We start from the raw sequence: 23,684 nt of genomic DNA on the forward strand, positions 1-23,684 counted from the left end.
TAAGCTTTGGATTCTTCACTGTATCCAATGAAAATACATTTCTCCCCTTTGCTGTCCAATTTCTTCCTTAGCTGATCTGGAATGTGTGCATAAGCCACACAACCAAAAACTTTCATGTGGGTGACTCCTTGCTTTCTCCTACTCCATGCTTCTTCTGGCACTTTGTTCATCACTGCTTTTGTAGGACATCTATTCAAAATATATACTGCACAGTGTACAGCTTCAGCCCAATAATCATTTGGCAAATGCTTTGCCTTCAACATGCTCCTCGCCATATCCATGATTGTTCTGTTTTTCCTTTCAGCAACTCCATTTTGTTGCGGGGTGTACCTTGCTGTAAATTGCTTATGAATTCCATTTTCTATGCAAAAACGTAAAAATTCTTTGGAGATATACTCACCTCCTCTGTTAGTTCTCAAAATCTTGATACGCAGCCCACTCTGATTTTCTACAAGTGCTTTGAAATTTTGAAATTTTTCAAACACTTCACTCTTATTCTTCAGAAAATAAACCCAAGTCTTTCTGGTAAAGTCATCCATAAATGTTAGAAAATATTGGCTTCCTGCAAGTGATGGATCTTGCATCGATCCACATAAATCTGAGTAGAGAATTTCTAAGGGTGCTTTTGCCCTTATGCTTTTTCCGGTTGGAAAACTTTCTTTGTGTTGTTTCCCCAATATACAACCTTCACAAAGGCTGTCTGGCTTTTCTATCAATGGTAATCCTCTTACCATTCCTTTTCTACTCAACAAATTAAGACTTCCAAAGTTGAGATGTCCAAATCTCAAATGCCACAACCAATTTTCATCCTTTGGTATGCTTTGGAGAGCCTCTTGTGTCACTGCTGCAATTACTTCTTTATTTTTCAGATCTGCCCTTATTATGAGAGGGAACATCCTGTTCCTTGTCATCTTCACTTCAAAAATACAACGTTTGCTGGGTAATCTATCCATGATGGTGCATACATCATTCTTAAAGAAAACATTATAACCCTTCTGAACAAGCTGTCCAATACTCAAGAGATTACACTTCATTCCAGGAACATAATAAACATCTGCTATGGTTTTCTTTTCACCTTTCTTTGTAAATATTTTAACTTCTCCTTTTCCCATAACAGAAATTTTACTATCAGTCCCAAGTGTGACTTGTGATTGCACACTCTGATCTAAAACAGAAAACAGGCCTATGTTTCCTGTCATATGGTTGCTGCAACCAGAATCTAGAAACCATATATCTTCACTGTTTGTTTCAGCCATATTACAAACTAACAACACATTATCTTCACTGGTATTTTCTCTAGTGATATTTGCACTAGATCTATTACTCATATCATGCTGCTTCTTCCTACATTCATTTGCATAGTGCCCATATTTTTTACAATAATAACATTGGACATTGGATTTTTCATACCTTTGTCCTTGAGCATGATGTTGTCCACTTTGTTGACTGTTGCCATGGCCTTGGTTCTGATTTGGATTGTTGCCTCTTCCTTGAACGTTTGTTGGACTGTTTCTTCCGCCTCTGTATTGGGTTCTGCCTCTTCCTCTCTTGTTTCCTCTGCCTTGACCTCTTCCTCTTCCAAATGACATCTGGGTCTTGAAGGCTTGCTCTAGAGATGAGTTTTCATTTCTACTCAACCTCTGCTCATGTGTTATCAGTGATGCATGAAGTTCATCAACTGAAAAATTTGAAAGATCCTTTGTCTCTTCTATGGTGGTGACAATCACATCAAACTTTGAGGGTAGGCACCTCAATAGTTTCTCCACAATCCTCCTTTCTTCAAGAGTTTCTCCATGAGACCTTATCTGTGTGACCAAACCAATTGCTTGTGTGAAGAATGAGTCAATATTGTCTGACTCCTTCATATGTAGGTTCTCAAAATCTTTCCTCAGCAACTGTAGTTTTGCTGTCTTCACTTTCTCCATGCCTTGATAGGCTGTCTTGAGAGTTTGCCATGCTTCTCTGGATGTCTTCGCTACTGCTATCCTCGGAAACACACTCTTATGCACTGCTTGATATAAAAGTACAAAGGCTTTTGAGTCCTTCTTCTTATTGCTCTTCAACAGCTCTTTCTCTGCCTGAGTTAATCCAATAAATTCTTCTTCATTTGCTGGTTCTTCAAATCCATATTCAACAAGTTCCCATAAATCTTGGGAGGCAAACATAGCTCTCATGGTTATTGCCCAGCAGTCATAATTTTTCCCATTGAACTGTGGGAGCTGGGTATTAAACATACCCACGCTGGTGCTGGCCATTCTTGCAATACTTGACTGTAAAAAAAATCACTTAATTGTCTTCCGTAGCTACACAAAAAACTAATATGAAAAATACCTTGACAACGTTTTCGCTCTGCTGGATAATTTGTTGCAGCAACAAATCTTCTTTCAGCTTCTTTGATGTTTTCAAAGAGCCTGGACAAGCTCTGGTACCATGTCGGGAATTTCTAGTTATTCCAAACAAAATACAGTGGAAAAATCCTCTGTTTCCACTGTTGAGAATTTTTTGATAAATTCCGAAGCAAAGAAATATGAACAGAGAGTAATACTTTGTTTTCAGGATTTCTGATAATTCAAAAACACAAGAACAGAGCATAAAATAATACTCTACTTTGCCTCAGGATCAAAAACTAATCAAAATAATACTTTGTTTTAATATAGCGAAAACAGAAAAAAAAAATTGCTTTGTTGTAACTGGTGTTGCAGCAACATAAATTTTTTACGTCAAGTATTTTTTGAGTTACGGTGTAACAACAACGGTGATTTTTGACGTCAAGTATTTTTCGACTTACGGTGTAACAACAACAGGCAAAAAGAAACTTCTATTTATGAACGATAAACTAACTGATAAAATAATTCTTCCTCACGTAGAGGGATCTTCACAAAATATTATGCTAAAGAGCATCTTCCTCTTGACATAGGGATTACAACAGGAACGCTTCAGTTCCAAAAAACAACTATCTCAGAAAATTTCAGCACTGCTGTGCAATACAAAAAAAAACTCTCTTGTTCTACACTGTTGTGTGTTACAAAAGGACTTTCAATCTATGTTTTTCTACACTGTTGTGTCTGCATTTTATAGTGCGGGAAAGGGTCTTCACCGCCTTAACTTGCTGATGAAGTTTCTGCTGCTCATAATGAACAGATCTAATCTTTTACTGTATTTTTTGAGTCGGTGGTGATGAAATCTATGGCTGATAAATGCTGCGTCGGCTCGAGGCTGGTTCTTTTCTCTTTCAGCCGTTCTGCTCATTAATACGGTTGTTGAGAAGTAATGGTGTAGCGTTGGATCTGATCTTCTTCTTTCTGAAACACAAAAATAATTAAAGAGTGAAAAGATGGTAATGGCGGTGACTTAAAAGATCGGGAAAAAATGTGGGGCGCCGGATCATGACAAATGAATAAAGTAGCTGCTGTTGTTCTGTTCACTGCAGTTGAAATTATAATTTCAACAATATATAGATTTAGATATAATTGATTTCTTTTTTGAGGTAATTGTATGTATAACGTTGAGATATGTTTCAAGCGGTCGACTTGTGTTAGTTGTGGAATTCTTTTTTGTATATGAATGAGTTTAAACATTTTCCTCATTTAATGAATCTTCAAAAGAAACAAGTCGAGAAAATGGTGCGTAGGATTGAGGTGAAAATGGAAAAACCTGCATTACGATATGGTTTGTGGATCAGGAAAAGAGGACTGGATAGCCAGGGCAAACCCAACAGCAGATGTGTTCGTTTTCGAGTGGGGTCAAAGTGTGTGGCTGTTTGATCTAACAAATTATTTGAATGCTGTTGATCCATGTCTGAACCTCATCTGCAAATTTTATAATAATCCTTCGTATTTTCTTCAATTTCAACAAAGCAACACGCTATAAAAAAAAAAGTCGTTTATTGACTTTCTCATCTCATAAAGCCTATCCATCCTATATTTTTCAATGTCCCCAAAGCCACTTCTATCGACTTATGAAGCCATCATGTACATCCCATTTGTTAACTAAAAAAAAAATATTTATTGACTCATCTCATAATGCTTTAAATGTAATTTATAATACAATGTCAAAACCATTATTACTCCCTGCTTGGGACTATTAGCGATCGATCGATCGTTAACCGAGCATTAGTTTATACTTTGACTGATTTTTTTTCAGTGATTTGGCATTTTAACCTAAGTTTAATGCTCCCAATTTCATTCAACGAACTTTTAAGCAAAGTTTTTGGTTTGGAAAACAATTGAGGTCTTATTGCAGCTTTCACGTCGCCCGATGCAAAAATATTGACGCAATATCATTTTATCCAAAGTAGGTTGTGGAGGAAAAGTTTGCAATATGATGTTATCCTAAGTAGGCTGGTTGAAGCAGAAAGTTATTTTATCCAAACTTTGGTTGCCGAATTCCACAACACATCATATAGGAAAGCCACAAAACGTCGGGCAATAACACGAATTTTGCATGGCAGTAGCCACTTGTCTTAAGTTGGCCACTTGTCTTCAGTTCTTCTTCAATTCTAAATGCTATATGGCAGCGTGCTCGCCCTTTTGTAGATTTAACACCAGCTATTACAAGAACAAGACAAAGTTCATTCAGGTTTGAAGCCTGTTGTTCCAATTCTGCGCTGGTTGTTCCAATTCTACGAACTAAATCAACCTGTTGTTCCAATTCTGCGCTGGTTGTTCCAATTCTGTGAATGACATGAGACAAAGTTCAGGACATCAAGAAGGGAAAAATAGCTGGGTAAGTTTATGCTTTATTATTTAATACTAACTATACATTTTTTCTCCCTAAATTATATCAACTATACATTTTGTCCCTAAATTTCTGAATATTTCTGTTTGCCCAAAAATCACGGTATAACACCGACTATTCCAAGCACAAGACAAAGTTCAAGTTTGAAGCCTGTTGTTCCAATTCTGCGAACTACATCAACTTGTTGTTCCAATTCTGCGCTGGTTGTTCCAATTCTGTGAACGACATCAGACAAAGTTCAGGACATCAAGAAGGGAAAAACAGGTGGGTAAGTTTATGCTTTATTATTTAATATTAACTATACATTTTTTCTCCCTAAATTATATCAACTGTACATTTTGTCCCTAAATTTCTGAATATTTCTGTTTACATTTCTGAATTTGTCTGTGCATTAGTGGTGAACAAGCAAATTGAAAGCACATTTCGAATTTCTGCTATAGTGGTTTGACTATGCCAAGAATATTTGCACTGGACCTGATTGCACTCACTACACTCAGGTTGTATGGAGGACCACGGCCAAAGTTGGATGCGCCAAGATTATATGCAACTCAGGTGATACTTTCATAACGTGCAATTATTATCCACCAGGGAACTACGTAGCAGCCAGGCCATACTGAAATGAAATGAAATTAAAGGAATCCTGTAAATATATAAGATATGAACACCAAACCTTCAACGCTACTATCGCGATTTCTCTCAATATTCATTCATTCTCTGTTCATGTACGTACAAGTACAGTGAAACATTTCATATTATCTCAATATAAATATTCTTTGATAAGTAAATTTCACAGTATTTCCACGTATTTATTTCTTGTTCTTTAGAAGTCCTGGCTTTAAACACCGTTGCCATTAATACAATTTCTGATATTTCAATTCATACCGGCTTAAAATTGGAATTGGGTATTTATTCTAATACAATTTTTCTCATATTTCAATTCATATCGGCTTAAAATTGGAATTCATACCTCAATTTATCGTACCCAAGTATTGCAGATGAAAATCGATTTCCAGGACCCAAATTATGTGAGCAATATTTTTATATTGCCACAGAAAGAATAAATCTCATCTGGAGTTTTATTTGCACAACTATGTTCTACAGCAGAGGCTGAGTCTCCAACAACTACGTTCTACAGATGAGAGCATTTATGTCTTGGTTGCAGAACAGCAGGGGCCAAGTCTCCAACAGTTGAGAGCATTTATGTCTTGGTTGTAGAACAGCAGAGGCCGAGTCTCCCAACAGTTGAGAGCATTTATGTCTTGGTTGCAGAACGAGGAGAAGAGGGTTTGCACAACTACTTTCTACAGCAGAGGTTGAGCCTCCAACATCTACATTCTACAGCAGAGGCAGTCTTCTGCTGGGTCTCCAACAGCTACGTTCTACAACAGAGGCCGAGTCTCCAATAGCTGAGAGCATTTATGTCTTGGCTGCAGAATAGCAGTGGCCGAGTCTCAACCAGCTGAGAGCATTTATGTCTTCATTGCAGAACAAGGAGAAGAGGGTTTTTTTTGGTACTAGTTTTCCATGCGTAGATGGAAGGGAGAATAGACTAGCTTCTGTCGGCCCCATGACCTCCGAGGATTGATTCATGAGGATATCAACATCTAATCCTAATCTAGCATTACATCCAAGACAAAGCCCATGACGAAGGTGGCTCCATTGAAATAATGGCATCCTTTTTGTTGTTTGTACATGAACATTTGGAATCACTGGAAGCCTTTCATGACAGCCACAACCACGTGGAGTGCACGCAAAAGTTTCTTGAATTGTCGGCTTTGACGAAGGTGGCTCAATTGAAATAATGGCATCCTTTTTGTTGTTTGTACATGAACATTTGGAATTACTGGGAGCCTTTCATGACAGCCACAACCACGTGGAGTGTATGCAAAAGTTTCTGTATCTGGCGTTTGTTTATTCCAATGTCGTGCAATGTAATTCAGAATTAATGGTTGAATATTAATATTATTATATATTGTTTTCCATCTTCTTCCTCGGAACTTGGGCCATCTTTCCGTAGTGAATTTAACTGATACCAAGGTGTAGCTTTTATTGCAAATTGGTTGTGTTAAATGTACCCCAGTGTTCATAATTGAAGCTTTGAATCGCTTAGAGAGAACCCCATGAGATTAGCAAAGTACTAACCCAAAGTGTGGGATGTGTGAGGTGATATTGGCACTTTCACTTAAGATATCCGATCAATGGATCTTTTATTCAAGTTATTTCCTGGTAATAACAATAAGCGAGCTTAATTCTTAAAGAAACAACATATGATGGTTCTTTCACATCTTCTATTACTTCAAATTAATCGTATAAATTTTCATGAAAATATTTATGTTAAGATGCCTAAAGCGGGTTTTAAGGTACACTAGGATATGGATAAATTAATTGAAATAGTAAAAAAAGTTACACTACTTTTACTTAACAGAGTGAACCGAAAATCCTATTTCGCTTTTTATTTTGGATTGTGGATTCTTAAAAAATCTACTTTAGGAAAGCTACTATAATCTACAGTTTCAGAAAAGATAGCCTTGCTATTTTGTGTGAAATGAATGAAACCTCACCTTTGCCTCTGCTAAAACACTCTTGTCATGATTGAGCTCTGCCTATAGGGAAATGAACATTTTAAACGTAAAACAGAGAGAAGTTAAGTGATTGAAGAAGGGAAGATGTGAAATATAAAGAAAAAGACGGCTAAATTTGGCGGAATTTCAACAGTGAAGTAGGGACTTCAAAAAAAGCATTAAACTTGAGCTGGAAAATTGAATTGACATAAAATAATTAACACAAAGATTATAAAACACTAATATTTGAATAAAAATATTAAAATTACTTAAGCTGAAACTCCAAATTAGCAAGATAATTGTTGATTTTGAGTTTGCAATTTCTCAGGCTTGGAGCTCTATACAAGTTGGTTATGAATTTTGGGATGGGGGCATTCATATATGAGACTGCTTAATCATACTGCCCACAAGGGCTTGTCCATTTATGTTGCATGCAATTGTCGATTTTCACATATTACAGTCAATATAAAGTTTCTTATAATTTCATGTTTGGTTGGTTACATCAATATGTCAACTATTTTATCAGAGGCAATTAAGTGCTAAAATGCAACGAAAAGAATGAATAACCCAACTTTTGGTTACAAAAGGGATGCTACATTCCTTCCCCCCTACAATTGCCACAACTGGTTGTGTTTTCCTTGACATTATAGATTTGCACTTTTGTCAGTTTTTGAAGTTTAGACTTTGAGCAATAACTGGAAATTCTAATGGGGTCTTTCTCAATTACTGGAATTCTTAAAGGCAAGACCCCGACAGGGACTACCGCTAGGATAATGCCATTTTTGCAATCCATTGTATATATGATTGGCCCTTTTCTCCATAAGGTTTCTCCACGTTACCATATTCATTCTCAATCTGCATAAACTTATGGGTCAGACCAGAAAGCCATACTTCAGACTCAACACTGAAGACAAGTATCATAACAAGACAGGGTACCTGTGTTAATATAATGGGTCCACCTTACCATGCGAAGAGCTTTTCTTCCTTCATCAATTCTGCTATCTTTGTAGTGAAATTTTGCATCTCATTCTTAAGAAAACAAATCAAATCTGTAATTAGTAACCGTGACCAAAATACTAAAACAAGCATTTAACTTGAAATTAAAGCTTTATAATCATCAATTATGAAAAGTATGCAAATACATTTTGGGTTGTCCCTAAATTTCTAAATATTTCTGTTTACATTTCTGAATTTGGCTGTGCATTAGTGGTGAACAAGCAAATTGAAAGCACATTTCGAATTTCTGCTATAGTGGTTTGACTATGCCAATAATATTTTCACTGGCCCTGATTGCACTCACTACACTCAGGTTGTATGGAGGACCACGGCCAAAGTTGGATGCGCCAAGATTATATGCAACTCAGGTGATACTTTCATAACGTGCAATTATTATCCACCAGGGAACTACGTAGCAGCCAGGCCATATTGAAATGAAATGAAATTAAAGGAATCCTGTAAATATATAAGATATGAACACCAAACCTTCAACGCTACTATTGCGATTTCTCTCAATATTCATTCATTCTCTGTTCATGTACGTACAAGTACTGTGAAACATTTCATATTATCTCAATATAAATATTCTTTGATAAGTAAATTTCACAGTATTTGCACGTATTTATTTCTTATTCTTTAAAAGACCTGGCTTTTGACACCGTTGCCATTAATACAATTTCTGATATTTCAATTCATACCGGCTTAAAATTGGAATTGGGTATTTATTCTAATACAATTTTTCTCATATTTCAATTCATATCGGCTTAAAATTGGAATTCATACCTCAATTTATCGTACCCAAGTATTGCAGATGAAAATTGATTTCCAGGACCCAAATTATGTGAGCAATATTTTTATATTGCCACAGAAAGAATAAATCTCATCTGGAGTTTTATTTGCACAACTATGTTCTACAGCAGAGGCTGAGTCTGCAACGACTATGTTCTATAGATGAGAGCATTTATGTCTTGGTTGCAGAACAGCAGGGACCGAGTCTCCAACAGTTGAGAGCATTTATGTCTTGGTTGTAGAACAACAGAGGCCAAGTCTCCCAACAGTTGAGAGCATTTATGTCTTGGTTACAGAATGAGGAGAAGAGGGTTTGCACAACTACTTTCTACAACAGAGGTTGAGCCTCCAACATGTACATTCTACAGCAGAGGCAGTCTTCTACTAGGTCTCCAACAGCTACGTTCTACAACAGAGGCCGAGTCTCCTATAGCTGAGAGCATTTATGTCTTGGCTGCAGAATAGCAGTGGCCAAGTCTCAACTAGCTGAGAGCATTTATGTCTTCATTGAAGAACAAGGAGAAGAGGGTTTTTTTTGGTACTAGTTATCCATGCATAGATGGAAGGGAGAATAGACTAGTTTCTGTGGGCCCCATGACCTCCAAGGATTGATTCATGAGGATATCAACATCTAATCCTGATCTAGCATTACATCCAAGACAAAGCCCATGACGAAGGTGGCTCCATTGAAATAATGGCATCCTTTTTGTTGTTTGTACATGAACATTTGGAATCACTGGAGCCACAACCACGTGGAGTGCATGCAAAAGTTTCTGGATCTGTCGGCTTTGACGAAGGTGGCTCCATTGAAATAATGGCATCCTTTTTGTTGTTTGTACATGAACATTTGGAATTACTGGGAGCCTTTCATGACAGCCACAACCACGTGGAGTGCATGCAAAAGTTTCTGGATCTGTCGTTTGTTTATTCCAATGTCGTGCAGAGTAATTCAGAATTAATGGTTGAATATTAATATTATTATATATTGTTTTCCATCTTCTTCCTCAGAACTTGGGCCATCTTTCCGTAGTGAATTTAACTGATACCAATGCGTAGCTTTTATTGCAAATTTGAGGTGTTAAATGTCCCCCAGTGTTCATAATTGAAGCTTTGAATCGCTTAGAGAGAACCCCATGAGATTAGCAAAGCACTAACCCAAAGTGTGGGATGTGTGAGGTGATATTGGCACTTTCACTTAAGATATCCGATCAATGGATCTTTTATTCAAGTTATTTCCTGGTAATAACAAGAAGCAAGCTTAATTCTTAAAGAAACAACATATGATGGTTCTTTCACGTCTTCTGTTACTTCAGATTAATCGTATAAATTTTCATGAAAATATTTATGTTAAGATGCCTAAAGTGGGTTTTAAGGTACACTAGGATATGGATAACTTAACCGAAACAGTAAAAAAAGTTACACTACTTTTACTTAACAGAGTGAACCGAAAATCCTATTCCACTTTTTATTTTGGATTGTGGATTCTTAAAAAATCTACTTCAGGAAAGCTACTATAATCTACAGTTTTAGAAAAGATAGCCTCCCTATTTTGCGTGAAATGAATGAAACCTCACCTTTGCCTCTGCTAAAACACTCTTATCATGATTGAGCTTTGCCTGTAGGGAAATGAACATTTTGAATGTAAAACAAAGAGAAGATAAGCGATTGAAGAAGGGAATATGTGAAATATAAAGGAAAAGACGACTAAATTTGGCGGAATTTCAACAGTGAAGTAGGGACTTCAAAAAAAGCATTAAACTTGAGCTGGAAAATTGAATTGACATAAAATAATTAACACAAAGATTATAAAACAATAATATTTGAATAAAAATATTAAAATTACTTAAGCTGAAACTCCAAATTAGCAAGATAATTGTTGATTTTAGGTTTGCAATTTCTCAGGCTTCGAGCTCTATACAAGTTGGTAATGAATTTTGGGATGGGGGCATTCATATATGAGACTGCTTAATCATGCATCCCACAAGGGCTTGTCCATTTATGTTGCATGCAATTGTCGATTTTCACATATTATAGTCAATATAAAGTTTCTTATAATTTCATGTTTAGTTGGTTACATCGATATGTCAACTATTTTATCAGAGGCAATTAAGTGCTAAAATGCAACTAAAAGAATGTATAACCCAACTTTTGGTTACAAGAGGGATGCTACATTCCTCCCCCCCTACAATTGCCACAACTGGTTGTGTTTTCCTTGACATTATATATTTGCACTTTGGTCAGTTTTTGAAGTTCAGACTTTGAGCAATAACTGAAAATTCTAATGGGGTCTTTCTCAATTACTGGAATTCTTAAAAGCAAGACCCCGGCAGGGACTACCGCTACGGAATTGGACGAACTCCGTTATCAAGCCTTGATGTCTTCTTTTGTGCCTTTTATGTGTTTACTTCTTCTTTTCTTATGTGTATATTTCTGTGTTAAGCTACAATTTTGCATGTGATTCTTTCCATACATCTATAAGCGAAAACATCCTGGATCAACCAAGGCTGCCAGGGCATTGGAATATTCCTCATATGATTCTGAGTATAAGGAACTTGATAGTGCGATTGGGACATACCTGTAGCATGCGGTTGCCATGGTCTTTGAGGTGCCATTACATAAAGTGCATTGGCAGCCCCCTGATCTGCTAGATATGCTACTTTAATTTCAGGATGTGAAGGACATTGATCTGTGGAATGCTCAACTTCACAGATCTGGCATACCTCTATACTATCTGTAGGACATTCCCTCAAGGCATTCTTCTTCCTACATTTCGAACAGAACATAGCCAGGGCTTTATCCAGTTCCTCCTGTTTCTCTTGTTTCTTCTTAGGTTTCAAAACATCTAATTGTGAAGATAAAGTGCTAAGAATATCGGTTTTAAAATTTTCAAATAGATTACCCATTTCAGCTTTGGTTACTCCATCTCTAGCAACTAACATAACAAACCTAGAAGAAGTATCTCTTGTTCCTTCTACAACTTTAGAATTTCCTCTTGAATATTGCTGACATAGCTCACATACCTCATCATAACTTAACTTTGATATGTCACCTCCTCCCATTAAGTTCAAAATTTCCAGAGATTCTGGTCTGATTTCTCTGAGCAAAATTGTTCTTTTGGTGTCCTTTCTTAGTTGATTCATCTTGGATCTCTGCAGATTATACTGAAATCTTTCCACCAAATCCTCAAGACTCTCCCCCTCCTTCTGAGTCATGCCAAAAAATTCTTCTTTGAGGTCCCTAGTCTTGCAATAATCTTGATATTTCTTCAAGAATACCTTTTTCATTTCATCCCAGGTGTAATGGAGTTTGAAGCCAACCCCATAAACCACCTGAGAGTTGCATCCTTCAGTGTTGCAGGAAACAACTTTAGTTTCTGAGAATTGGAAGAATAGTCATAGCTCTTGCATAACACGTTGAACTCGAAAAAAAAGGAATCAAGATCTTCACTAGAGACTCCACCGAAGTTAGGCAAGGATGAGGGAGGAATTTTCTTCATTTAAGTTGCCCCACCAGTCTCCCTGATAGGGAATTCAAATGTGACCATTTCCTCTTCCTTCTCATCATATCCTCCATCTGTATTGCCAATTCCTTCTTCATGAGCCATTCTGGACCAAAAATAAGTAGGACCTTTGTAAACTACAAATTCTGCAGAATCAATGGTTTGAAATTCTGGTTCTTGAATAGGATTAACGAAGAATTCCTTTTCAGGTTGACCACTGAGCAGAGATGTTGTCTTCCTTGTGAGGGGAGATTTGAAATGGGAAGCAACAAAATATTTTCCTGCAGAAGTTGCTACTGTGGAAGTAGGAATATGTTCTGGGCTCTTTTTAGGACAACAGACATCACTCTTCTTCCCTTGCTTCCTTGTTTCCTATAGACTTCTTTTTCCTTGCCAATGTATAAGTAAGTGAAGTGGTGCTCACACCACCACAAAATATATTTGTAAATATTAGACCCTACCATCTACTATGCAAACAAATTCAAAGAAAACTACTTACCAAACAATCAGGACATGACTTTGGCGAATTTCTGACCTCTACAGGTGCGTAGGCTTTGCCCTTCATCTTACCACTTCGACTCCCCCAGTCCTGAAAATTTCAAACAATATACATAATACTAAAACAATTTAGTATTATCCCTTAGCACCTCCCCGACAACGATGCCAAAATGTTGAGTCAAATTATAGACTTATAATTTGTCAACATAAATCATCAACCGAGGGTAGGTAAGCTTGTGAGATGCTGCGAAAAATATATGCAGGCTTAATACCTTGAGTGCTTACTAATCTAACCAGTCAACCATACACAAAACTAATGCCTCTTTTCTGCATCAACATTTAGCAACAAAAGGCTATGGAGTGGATTGAAACATCCCTCTACAACTCTAGTATTGCTAATGTTGATTAGAAAATATAAGAAATCAAACTTACAACAATTAAAGAAATCACTCAACAATGTAAATCAAATCTTGATTAAATGAAATCAACACATTAACATGAAACTTAATCATTCAATCATTTGCTGCTGATATATCAGAAAGAGTACATTAGCTGTGTAAACAAATTATTACTACATAACAGAATTTAAAATACACACACACTACACTAAGGGAGTTGTGAGCAAAGGGGGCCCTCCCTCACTCACAACCCCTTCAAAATTAGAAGAGCTTGCTCAATAAGATAGACAAAACATATAATATTATATTAATATGAAAATGTTATAGTCGAGTACAATTTGATATATACTATCAGTGAAGCCAACCCAACAACCCCTTACAATATAAAATAGAGTCGAATTTATACAAGTGCAAAAGCCCATATGTGGCTCGAAATAAGGAAAACTACTAATCTTAGCAATTGCCATATAGTACTAGTACAAAGTGTCAAAATTACCCATACTGAGTCAAATCCATGACTGTAATGATGGATTAGGCGAAATTCGTTACATAGCTGGAGTTTTCCTTCATACGACCAACGAGAAGAGGTTTGCAAATCTGGGTAGTTTTGTTGGTGGATTCGAAACAACCAATAGGACAACATCCATGTAGGATGAATTCCCCACAAAACCCATGTTCTCGTTTGATCTGGAAATAAGTGGAACATAGCTAACCACCAATTTTGTTGCAGGAAATCTGGGCGGTTGTAGGAAATCCGCGTCTGTGGGAATTTCAGAGCGTTTGGAGGAAATGTGATTGCACGAGCTGACTGTAGGAAATTACGGAACTGTTTCGAACCAAAACAAATATGCATAAGAACTTTAGATTAGTTGGCATGATAATTCAATAAGGAGACAACTAGCTTAAGGAATGCTTAAGATTAAGGTAAAAGACATTTTTTTATGTTAATTTGCATACCTCAAACATATAGCACCCTTTTGGCCAAAACCTAGATGTTATAACCGAAATAAGCATAATAGGGGTCAAGGATAGTTCAAAATGGGAGAGGTAAAGTCTAGAAAAGGTGTCAAAATTGGGCAAAACCGAGCCTCAACAGCCTTGTTACAACACTTGGTGATGTTTGCTTAGCACACAATAAGATTCATAAGAATGTTTGGTCTATGTTCTTTATATCGACACCCCAATTATTCAGGTGTCAATCTCTCTCATTTTCCAAAATATATGGCTAGCTTGGAAATATTTTGCAAGTTTGGTTTGTTGACATTGGGATTATAGTAGGGTATGATGGGGTTTAGCTTGTCAATCTATCTAGAGTTGGAAGGTCTAGGTTTTTGTGTTGTGAGGTAATCTCACTAACAAGTATATTGATGGCCATGAGCCTCCCTTGGGTGATGTGCCAGCAAAGAACAGCTCCAGACCCAATTGTGAGTTTTCTTTCTGTTTTTCTGGTTTGTGCCAAACAAAAATATATTCTAGATCCACTTGAGAGTGTTTTCAGTTTTGTTATGTTTTCTCTTCTTGCATTCATAACAATGGAAGTCCTTGCTTCCAACATAACTTTTCTATCTCTTCAACAATATACTATATTCCTAGGCTTGTCCTGACATGAATAATTTCTTTATAGATCAATACCTGTAATGGCTACTACTGTGACAGTTTCAAACCTAATTCTCCTAAAAAGCCAAAGATGTGGACTGATAATTAGGGAGGATGGTAATGTTTTCTTTGCCTCATGATAAATATAAAGCATATTTACAGGCGCTTCCGAATTTTGATTTTCACTACATCACAGAATTTACATATACTTAGGAACATTATTATGTTCGAAACAAAGCTGCAATCTATTGCCTGGGTAGAGCTTGAGTATTAGAAATGCGGGGGCTTCCTGTTCACCCTGCTAAAATATCGTTTTCATTACAAGTTTACAGCATTTGGATCGAGCATCCCTGATAGGCCTACAGAGGATGTTGCTTTTGCAGTAGCCCGATTTTACGAGAGAGGAGGAACATTCTAGAACTATTACATGGTGGGGTTTATTCTTATCTTGTATTAAGCTCAAGGCCATATGTATTAATATTTATGCTACTAAGCTCATGCAATTATATTTATGTTTTTATTTGCATGATAATCCTGCATTTATTAAGCAACATACATCTCCCTGACCCTTAAACACATCCCAACCCTTAAGCACAAACTTTGGCCGGACAACTAGAGGTCCATTCATTGCCAGCAGTTATGACTATGATGCACCAATTGACGAATATGGTATGCAAGAGTTCCCAGTGAAAATTATGTTCCGCAGTGAAAGTGTATTTAGATATAATTAAAATTTATTTCATTGATTGAATGTTTTCTGGTTCATTACCTTAATTCCACAATGGGAATTTAGAACCATTGTTAGGTCAAAGGGGGCATCTGAAAGAGCTGCACAAAGCTATAAAACTAAGTGAACCTGCTCTGACTCGAGGGCACGTGAATACCACTGCACTTGAGAAACACCTTGAGGTTTGTTCTTCTGTTGACATTTTTTTTTGTGTAAGATGACTATTTATATTGATATTCCTCTTATGGTGTTAGGGCATAATTCTATTGATTATCATCCATGGGAGGCCTCGAGATAAAGTGGCACTCAAATTGTTCTCATGTCTGGGGATTTTTTTTATTATTATTATTTAAATTTGATTAATGTTATGATGACAAAAAAGTTCCTCTGTAGTCCTAGTTTTGTCAAGGAAGGAACTCTGTCCCTAGCATTTTACTTCTCACTGAATTGATCCAAAATCCTTAAAACCTAAAAAATTTAATGGAGAGAACAGAACATCTTGACTGACTTTAAGGCATCAAATACTATGGATATGTAGGCAAGAATATATTCTAAAGGTAGTAGCTTATGTGGTACCTTTCGCAGAAACAAGGGCCTTAAGCATGCAATAACCATGCAATTCAATGGAAACTCTTATCAACTACCTGCTTGGTCTCTCAGTGCCTTCCCTGACTGCAAAATAATAAGGTTCGGGCAACTCAAAGAACTTGAGTTTCTCCACCCCGGCACGGACTACCACTAGGATATTTTACCGTAAGTTTTATGTTCAAGGTGTGCATGTTCTTCTCTGTGCCCTGCATGAGCACCTTGCATGCAGCTAGTGCTAGATGTCTCTCACTCGGGCTATCAATTCTCCGTAGAAGGCAGCTACCAGCAACTTGGGAGAGTAGTTCAACATCAATCCCCCGCACCGCAGATTTCAAGATAACCGGTTTGCCATAGATCTTGAACCGAAGCTCCTCCAGAAAAGTTGAGCAGTCGCTGTTTCGGAGGCCTCTGAACAATGAAACGCCTAACGAACGCGGCGACGTGGAGACCAGAAATGAGCCTTTGCAAGCTGAGAGTTCAAAATCGCAGAGTACCGAGAAGAAGATTTCCCCTGCACAGGTGCAAAATGATCCCGTTTTTACGCATACTGACACTGAGAATCCTCTTATTTCGTTAGAATGCTTCATCTTTTTGTAGAAAATAAGGGGGATTCGGGGATTCGTGTGTTTTTTAAAGGAAAATAAACAGTTTGAAGGGAAAAACAGGGAACGGGAAATATTTGGAGCTGAATGTCTGGTATTATGTATTCTTCCCTTGCAAGCCGTTGATACTGGGACTGATCCGATTGTTCCTGTCCATCATGTGGTAGCCGAGGTTCCGTCCATGGCAGCCTAGGATGTTCCGCGTAATGTCATCATGGTGGGCGAAGGGAAGCCCATGTTCCATGACTTTCTTGGCATGAGCTTCCTCAGCAGCGAATCATGGGGTGCTACTGCTACAACTAGACATGAGGAGGCCTCCAGGAGCACAGGCATCGTAGACGGAATCGACCATGGATCCTCATTAGCGGGCAACAGGCTTCTCTCAAGGAATCTTGGTTTAGCAGTAGCAACAGCTGCTCCTTGTTCTTCAGATCCAGGATCAGGTTAATCTTTACTTCTCATCTTAGCGAGAGGTTTTCTTTTGGTTTCTTGTTTTTATCTGATTAAAGAATGTAAAATGATGGTGTGTTTCGCAGAGAGGATGTCGTGTGGAAAGTGGGAAGGCATACATGGCGGCATGGGTGCTTTGGACAGCAACAGATTGGTAGCAGGAGGGAAGAAGAGGGAAACTTCCACTTTGAGCCTTAAACAGTCCTTGCAGGATACTTCAGAGAGTTCGCGTGGAATTAAGGTAGTGAAAACCCTTATCTCTCAGCGCTACTAATGGCTAGGAACAGAGTTAGAGATTTTGTTTATTTTACATGTAATAGAAACTTTGCCAATCTAGAAACTGTCTTTGTGGTGTAAGCCCCCTTTGTTGATGCCGTAGCATCTCTGTAGTGCAGTACTAACATCACCTTTTGTGACCCCAAGTTGATGCAATTGATCTTCTTTCACTCCAATACTAACATCACCTTTGGTGTTTCCAGGTTGATTCTATGGTATTTTCTCACTTTAGTACCAAAGGCCACTCCACTACTAAGATTACCTTGCCTTTGATGTTTTCCAGGTTGATTCTATGGTATCCTCCTCACTTTAGTTTAGTACTAAAGACCACTCCATTACTAAGATTACCTTTTACGTTTGGTATTTTAGGTTGATTCTATGGCATTCTCCTGCATTATAGTACAAAAGACCCTTTTGTTGTTATGCTTCATGGATTACTTTGGCTTGTGGTTATTATCTTTTATAATCTGTTCACAATTGTTATTATTACAGTGGTATATATTTATCATGGAATTTCATATCCTATTAACTGTTACTTAGGTCAATTTGGCTGGTCGAACATGTATTCGGCCTCTTTGATGATGGAGAGAAACCAACTAATAAAGGTCAAACAACTCCCCTAACATTTAAATACAGAGGCTCTACACCTGTTGATGTTTGGACCTGGGCTGTTTACATGGACCAACAGCCCACTAAATCTCAACCACTAAATCACAACACTGGTATTGTTATGAATAAATATACTGCAACATGGTTATTTTATAAATGCGGCATTGGTTAACTAACAGGGTTCCATTCTTTATGTCATCCGCCCCGTTTTAAAGGAACAAGGCCCAAGTGTAAGTCCTGCACTGTTTTGTTAGAATAGTTAACTCTCAGCTCTAGCACTTGAATAATATGATGAAAAAAAAGAAGAAAAAAGAAAATACCACCACCATCCACCTTTTTCTATTTTTTGTGACTTGTGCAATTCCTTCTAGATTGCTCTATGTTTCCCTTATTGTTCGTTATTTGAAAATCCCTGCTAGATGTCAAGGTTTGAGTCCAAAGATGACAGAAGAGGAAGGCACCATGATGATGATGTTCTTCTAGGCATGCAGCCACCAAGGCCAACAACCACATGCCAAACATCAACGAGGCCATCAATGGGTGTGAATGCTGATTTTATGGCTTCAAAGAAATGGGAACGCCCTGCCTTTATGAATTCAGGATCAGCTGTATATAGTCCTTCACGTCTCACTCATATTGGAAGCTATCAGAACAAGATCTCTACAAATTTGTCCAGGGAAAATACATTAGTGTCTGCTCTCATTTCTCAGACCCTAGCAGATGAAGGTTCTCGAACAGGTCTTAAAGGTTCCAGTTTGACAAACCTCATGAACAATGGTCCAAGTGCACCAGCTGCTAGAAACACAAGTGGGCAAAGTCTTTCTGCTGGTAGTTCAAAATTCTTGCCTGGGAATGGTGTTCAAGAATCCAGCATTCCAGCTAGGTAAGTGCATACTAGTAATTTAGACAACTTAATGTGCATATAGGGGGATGGTAAACGTTGGATATTTTCTCTACAGAAGTTAAGCTTGACAAGATTTAGCTTAGATCATGGCAATATATTTAACTGTGGCTGCATCTTGACTGCTTGTTTCATTTTTTCAGCCCAAAATGTGTAACATCAGCGAGTCACCAGTTGACAATATTCTATGTTGGGCAAGCTCATGTTTTTGATGATATCCATCCTACGAAGGTAAGCAAGCTATGTTGATTAGTACTTTTTATTTTTGATTCTTCAGGTTTGTTTCCAAAGAACTAGGCCTTGACATATTTTCGTTATCCATACTTTGTTTGCTCGTGTTTGTTGCATCTTTCTAATTTGATACTGTTTTTGTTAAGGAAAAGCTCTGTTTTCTCTCTGGATTTAAAGGACCTTAAAGGCGTACTGCGCAACAACCACATGAATTGATGTCAGCTAGATTCTTTGCTGAAAGCACGAGAAATGGTGCACAAATCAGAAAAGGGCTTCATTTGTGCTTGACGACAGGGACTACCGGCTGCATGCAGCACTGGTTAAATGTTAAAACAGTTGCTTATTAGAAAATGAAACATTCGGAAGTCCCTGCCATAAGTGAATGGCCTTGGTGTAGATCAAAAGAACTCACCAGAGTTAGGAACGAGTACACAAAGCTGAAAGGCTCCTCGTATAGAGTATTATGAGTTTTTTTATTTTTGGACCTTTGCCAATTTAATCCATTAATGCAACATTGATAGAAATGAGTGACAATATTTCTTGAATTGTAAAGCACCTCTAAACACACACCAAAAATAAAAATGATTGAGTTCAAAGTTTCTTTTGGATATTTAAATTTTTGTTTTTAATATGGTTAAAACCAATTTTAACCCTATTTTTATGATTTTTTTTTTTGGACCCTTGTCGATTTAATCCATTAACGCAACATTGATAGAAATGAGTGACAATATTTCTTGAATTGTAAAGCACCTCTAAACACACACCAAAAATAAAAATGATTGAGTTCAGAGTTTCTTTTGGATATTTAAATTTTTATTTTTAACATGGTTAAAACCAAATTTATCCCTATTTTTATGAGTTTTTTTTGTTTTTTTGGACCCTTACCAATTTAATCCATTAACACAACATTGATAGAAATGAGTGACAATATTTCTTGAATTGTAAAGCACCTCTAAACACACCAAAAATAAAAATGATTGAGTTCAAAGTTTCTTTTGGATATTTAAATTTTTGTTTTTAATATGTTCATTTATCCCTATTTTTATAAGTTTTTTTTTTTTTTTTGACCTTTGCCGATTTAATCCATTAACCCAACACTGTTAGAAATGAGTGACCACAATATTTCTTGAATTGTAAAGCACCTCTAAACACACACCAAAAATAAAAATAATTGATTTCAATTCAAAGTTTCCTTTGGATGTTTAATTTTTTGTTTTTAATATGGTTAATAAGAATGTTAGAGAAACGTAAGTTAAGTTTAGGAGCAAAGAAAGCATCATAACCGCAATCATATTCTTCATTGATTTAAAAGGGTTAAATGGTTGAATTGAGAAGTTATCAAAGATGGGCCTTGTGGCCAACAAAGTCATAAGTCATTGTTGTGACACTGGACAACAAAGTCATACGTCATTGTGGTGACACTGCACAAGAATATCTGCAAGAAAGTAGGTTTTAACATTCCATAAACAATCTTTTTAGGTCATCCCATTTCTTACAACCGAACAATTTCAATATATATAACATGGTCAGAAAACACGCAAAATTTTTAATACATACAAGGAGATTCCACCATCCTGTGCTTTTGAATCTATGGACATTACACCATCAGGTAATCCTGAATATATGGATTATGGGCAAGCATTCTCGACTGCACAACCTTTGCACAGTTCCCGACACATTTGAGGCTTTTTATCACCTTCAGATACTTCTGTTCTTTACAGAACATTTGAGGTTGCTTGTCACCTTCAGATGCTTCTGTTTCTGTACAAACTATTCCATGTTCAAAGATGATCTAAGTAGTTCTTCTTCCCGAAGGAAATTTGACAATGAAAATGATCAGTTAAATTACCACAAATCTAAGTAGTTCTTCTTCCCGAAGGAAATTTGACAATGAAAATGATCAATTAAATTACCACATATTGTACCCTTGGCATATAATAGGATATTTTTTAGTCCATTTGGAATTATAGTTTGACCAACAAACTTTTTGCAACTTTTTATAAAAGTTCAGGAACGACCAATACAGTTTCAACGCATTCATGGATCTATTAAATATTTTCCAAAATAATCAGGGTGGTCTAGATTCTTCGGGAGTTATGACTTGTTTTTCGTGAGGATGATTTGTGTGCTTAAATAAATTAAATTCAATAACTTTTTGACTGAGGTTAGGTTAATTGTACATTTCCAGATATATATCGACGTTAAATATGTATATATTTAATAATATTTCTTGGGTTTATTATATTTTTGAGTTTATTAATGTAAAATATTTTTTAATTTTAGATGGTTAATATAAATAATAATTCAGTATGACTAGGGTTGATTAAATGGCGATGGCCATGGAATGAAGTCTCACCGAACCAGAGATTTTGGGTTCGAATCTTGTGCTACCCTGCCCCATAGCGGGGTGAATAATGAACATGTAAACTCGAAAATCAGAGAGTCCTACCAAGCTTACAAAAAAATATTAATAATAATTTAGAATAAAGTTATAACTTAGTCATTATTTTTAGCCCTAAGGAATAGCTCAATTGGTCAAGTTCTCAGTGCTAAGTACTTTGCCAATTTGGAGGTCACCGGATCAAATCTCCTTGACATCCTTGGGGTTAGGTCCTACTAGATAAGCCGACGGGTAGATCCCTTCAGATTGATCTACTAGGATGATTACCCATGGAAGTAGTGGTAGCTCACTGACCATTAATCATAGTTGGAAAAAACTTAGTTATTTTTTATGAATTTTTTAATCTTTACAATATAAAATGTATTATGAGTTAAAAGTTTTGATACATAGTCATTTAGTTTATATGGTTGTGCTAGCCTATGTACATAGTTAGAGAAGAAGTACTATAACAAAATACCACATACATTATCGTAACAAAATTATTTTACTAATATTGTTTTCATATTAATAAAATTCGGTGTTTTTTTTTAATTTATTGTTAAATATAATTTAGTTTATTAATTAAGATGAAATAAAATTTTGTTGGATTTATTTATATTTTCAAAATTTTAATTAAAATTTCAATATAAAATTTATAAGTAAATTCAGATAAATTTTCCTATAGATATAAAATAAAATTTTAATTTGACGAATCTATATTGTTTTTTTTAACTTAAATATAAGTTTTTGAAAAATAAAATTATATAATAAAAACTAAAAAAATAAATCAACTTTGTTTTTTTTAACTTAAATATAATTTTTTGTAAAAATAAAATTATATAATAAAAATTAAATCATCTTAATTTTAAATAAAATAAAGTTTGATTTAATATATTTATGTTTTTTAAATTTTAATTTAGTTTAAATTTATTTATTTTTAAATATAATTATATAATCAAAATTTATAAACTAATGTTTTTTTTGTTCGAGTGAGAATAGGTCTTTCCATTAATCTGTAAAAAAGTGCATCATATAAAAAAGGCAGCACACGCTACAATGGAGTTGTGGCCCACACTACCGCTTATCCAAGCGAGCAAAGAAACAAAGGGATAAGCTGCCCTTAATGCGCCAAGCGGGACAAACGGTGAGATAGAAACCGTCTATCCACACTACTGAGCCACACAAAACCTTTGTTGATAGGGCCACCGTGTCGAAGGCCCCCAAAACAAAGCCATGTAACTACTCTAAACCTCCGAAGAATATGAAATGCCTAAGATTGTGCGATCAGCCTTCAAAGATCGAATGGCCAAGAGGCGTTGTCGGGTTGCCAACAAGTTAAACCTTTATCCATTCAAATGGACCCGAAAAGAAAAATGTGCCAACTCTCTAATCCATTTTGGGTCTGGATGGAGAGATAAACGACGAGTAGTTTATCTGCCGGAAATCCACTGGATGCAAGTGATCCGAAACGGTCTGTGCAACTAGTTTTTAACATTAACTTCCCTTACAGACCCGAAGCAAAATAAGACACCACTTAAATGAATTTCAGGTCCGTTTGGAAAATTAACGATCTTGCAAGTTAACGCCCGAAATCCCGGGATGATTGCGATCCCATCAACATGCCCACCCATTAACTAAGCTAACGCCCAAAGAATTAATAGGCCACATTCAGTGTAATTTAGGTCCATACCTAGACTTAACCTTTATGTAGTTTCCCTCCCGAAAACCCTAGGATTATAGAGATCCCGACCGAAAACCCTAAGTTTATGAAGTTTCTCACCTGAAAACCAAAGGCAAACTTTAGTCAGGCGCTTGACATCCTCCTTGCACATAACCATATCCTGCT

General features: G+C 36.5%; 1 protein-coding gene and 1 long non-coding RNA gene across 2 annotated transcripts; both read left to right on the forward strand.

The window, feature by feature from the left end:
* Nucleotides 1–4,882: 4,882 nt before the first annotated feature.
* Nucleotides 4,883–5,332, forward strand: LOC149264075 (uncharacterized). Its single transcript, XR_016250028.1, has 2 exons — nt 4,883–5,001; nt 5,133–5,332. It is a non-coding gene; the product is annotated as an uncharacterized LOC149264075 (long non-coding RNA).
* Nucleotides 5,333–17,247: 11,915 nt separating this feature from the next.
* LOC149264076 (uncharacterized) lies at nt 17,248–19,746 on the forward strand. Its single transcript, XM_089394813.1, has 5 exons — nt 17,248–17,434; nt 17,528–17,682; nt 18,746–19,209; nt 19,371–19,458; nt 19,681–19,746. The coding sequence occupies exons 1-5, from the start codon at nt 17,248–17,250 to the stop codon at nt 19,744–19,746; spliced, it is 960 nt and encodes a 319-aa protein (XP_089250939.1).
* The last annotated feature ends 3,938 nt before the right edge of the window (nt 19,747–23,684 follow it).

This window comes from Pinus tabuliformis, chromosome 6, assembly GCF_031772625.1.
Source record: "Pinus tabuliformis cultivar Carrire ecotype Pingquan chromosome 6, CPIR1, whole genome shotgun sequence".
Taxonomy (NCBI): domain Eukaryota; kingdom Viridiplantae; phylum Streptophyta; class Pinopsida; order Pinales; family Pinaceae; genus Pinus; species Pinus tabuliformis.

Bases quoted from the DNA above. Each gene is read 5' to 3' on its own strand.
- LOC149264076 (XM_089394813.1), top strand. From the start codon at position 17,248: ATGAGCTTCCTCAGCAGCGAATCATGGGGTGCTACTGCTACAACTAGA. The intron at 17,683-18,745 runs GTAGTGAAAACC...AATCCCTGCTAG, and splicing joins AGAGTTCGCGTGGAATTAAG to ATGTCAAGGTTTGAGTCCAA. The intron at 19,459-19,680 runs GTAAGCAAGCTA...AATTGATGTCAG, and splicing joins ATGATATCCATCCTACGAAG to CTAGATTCTTTGCTGAAAGC.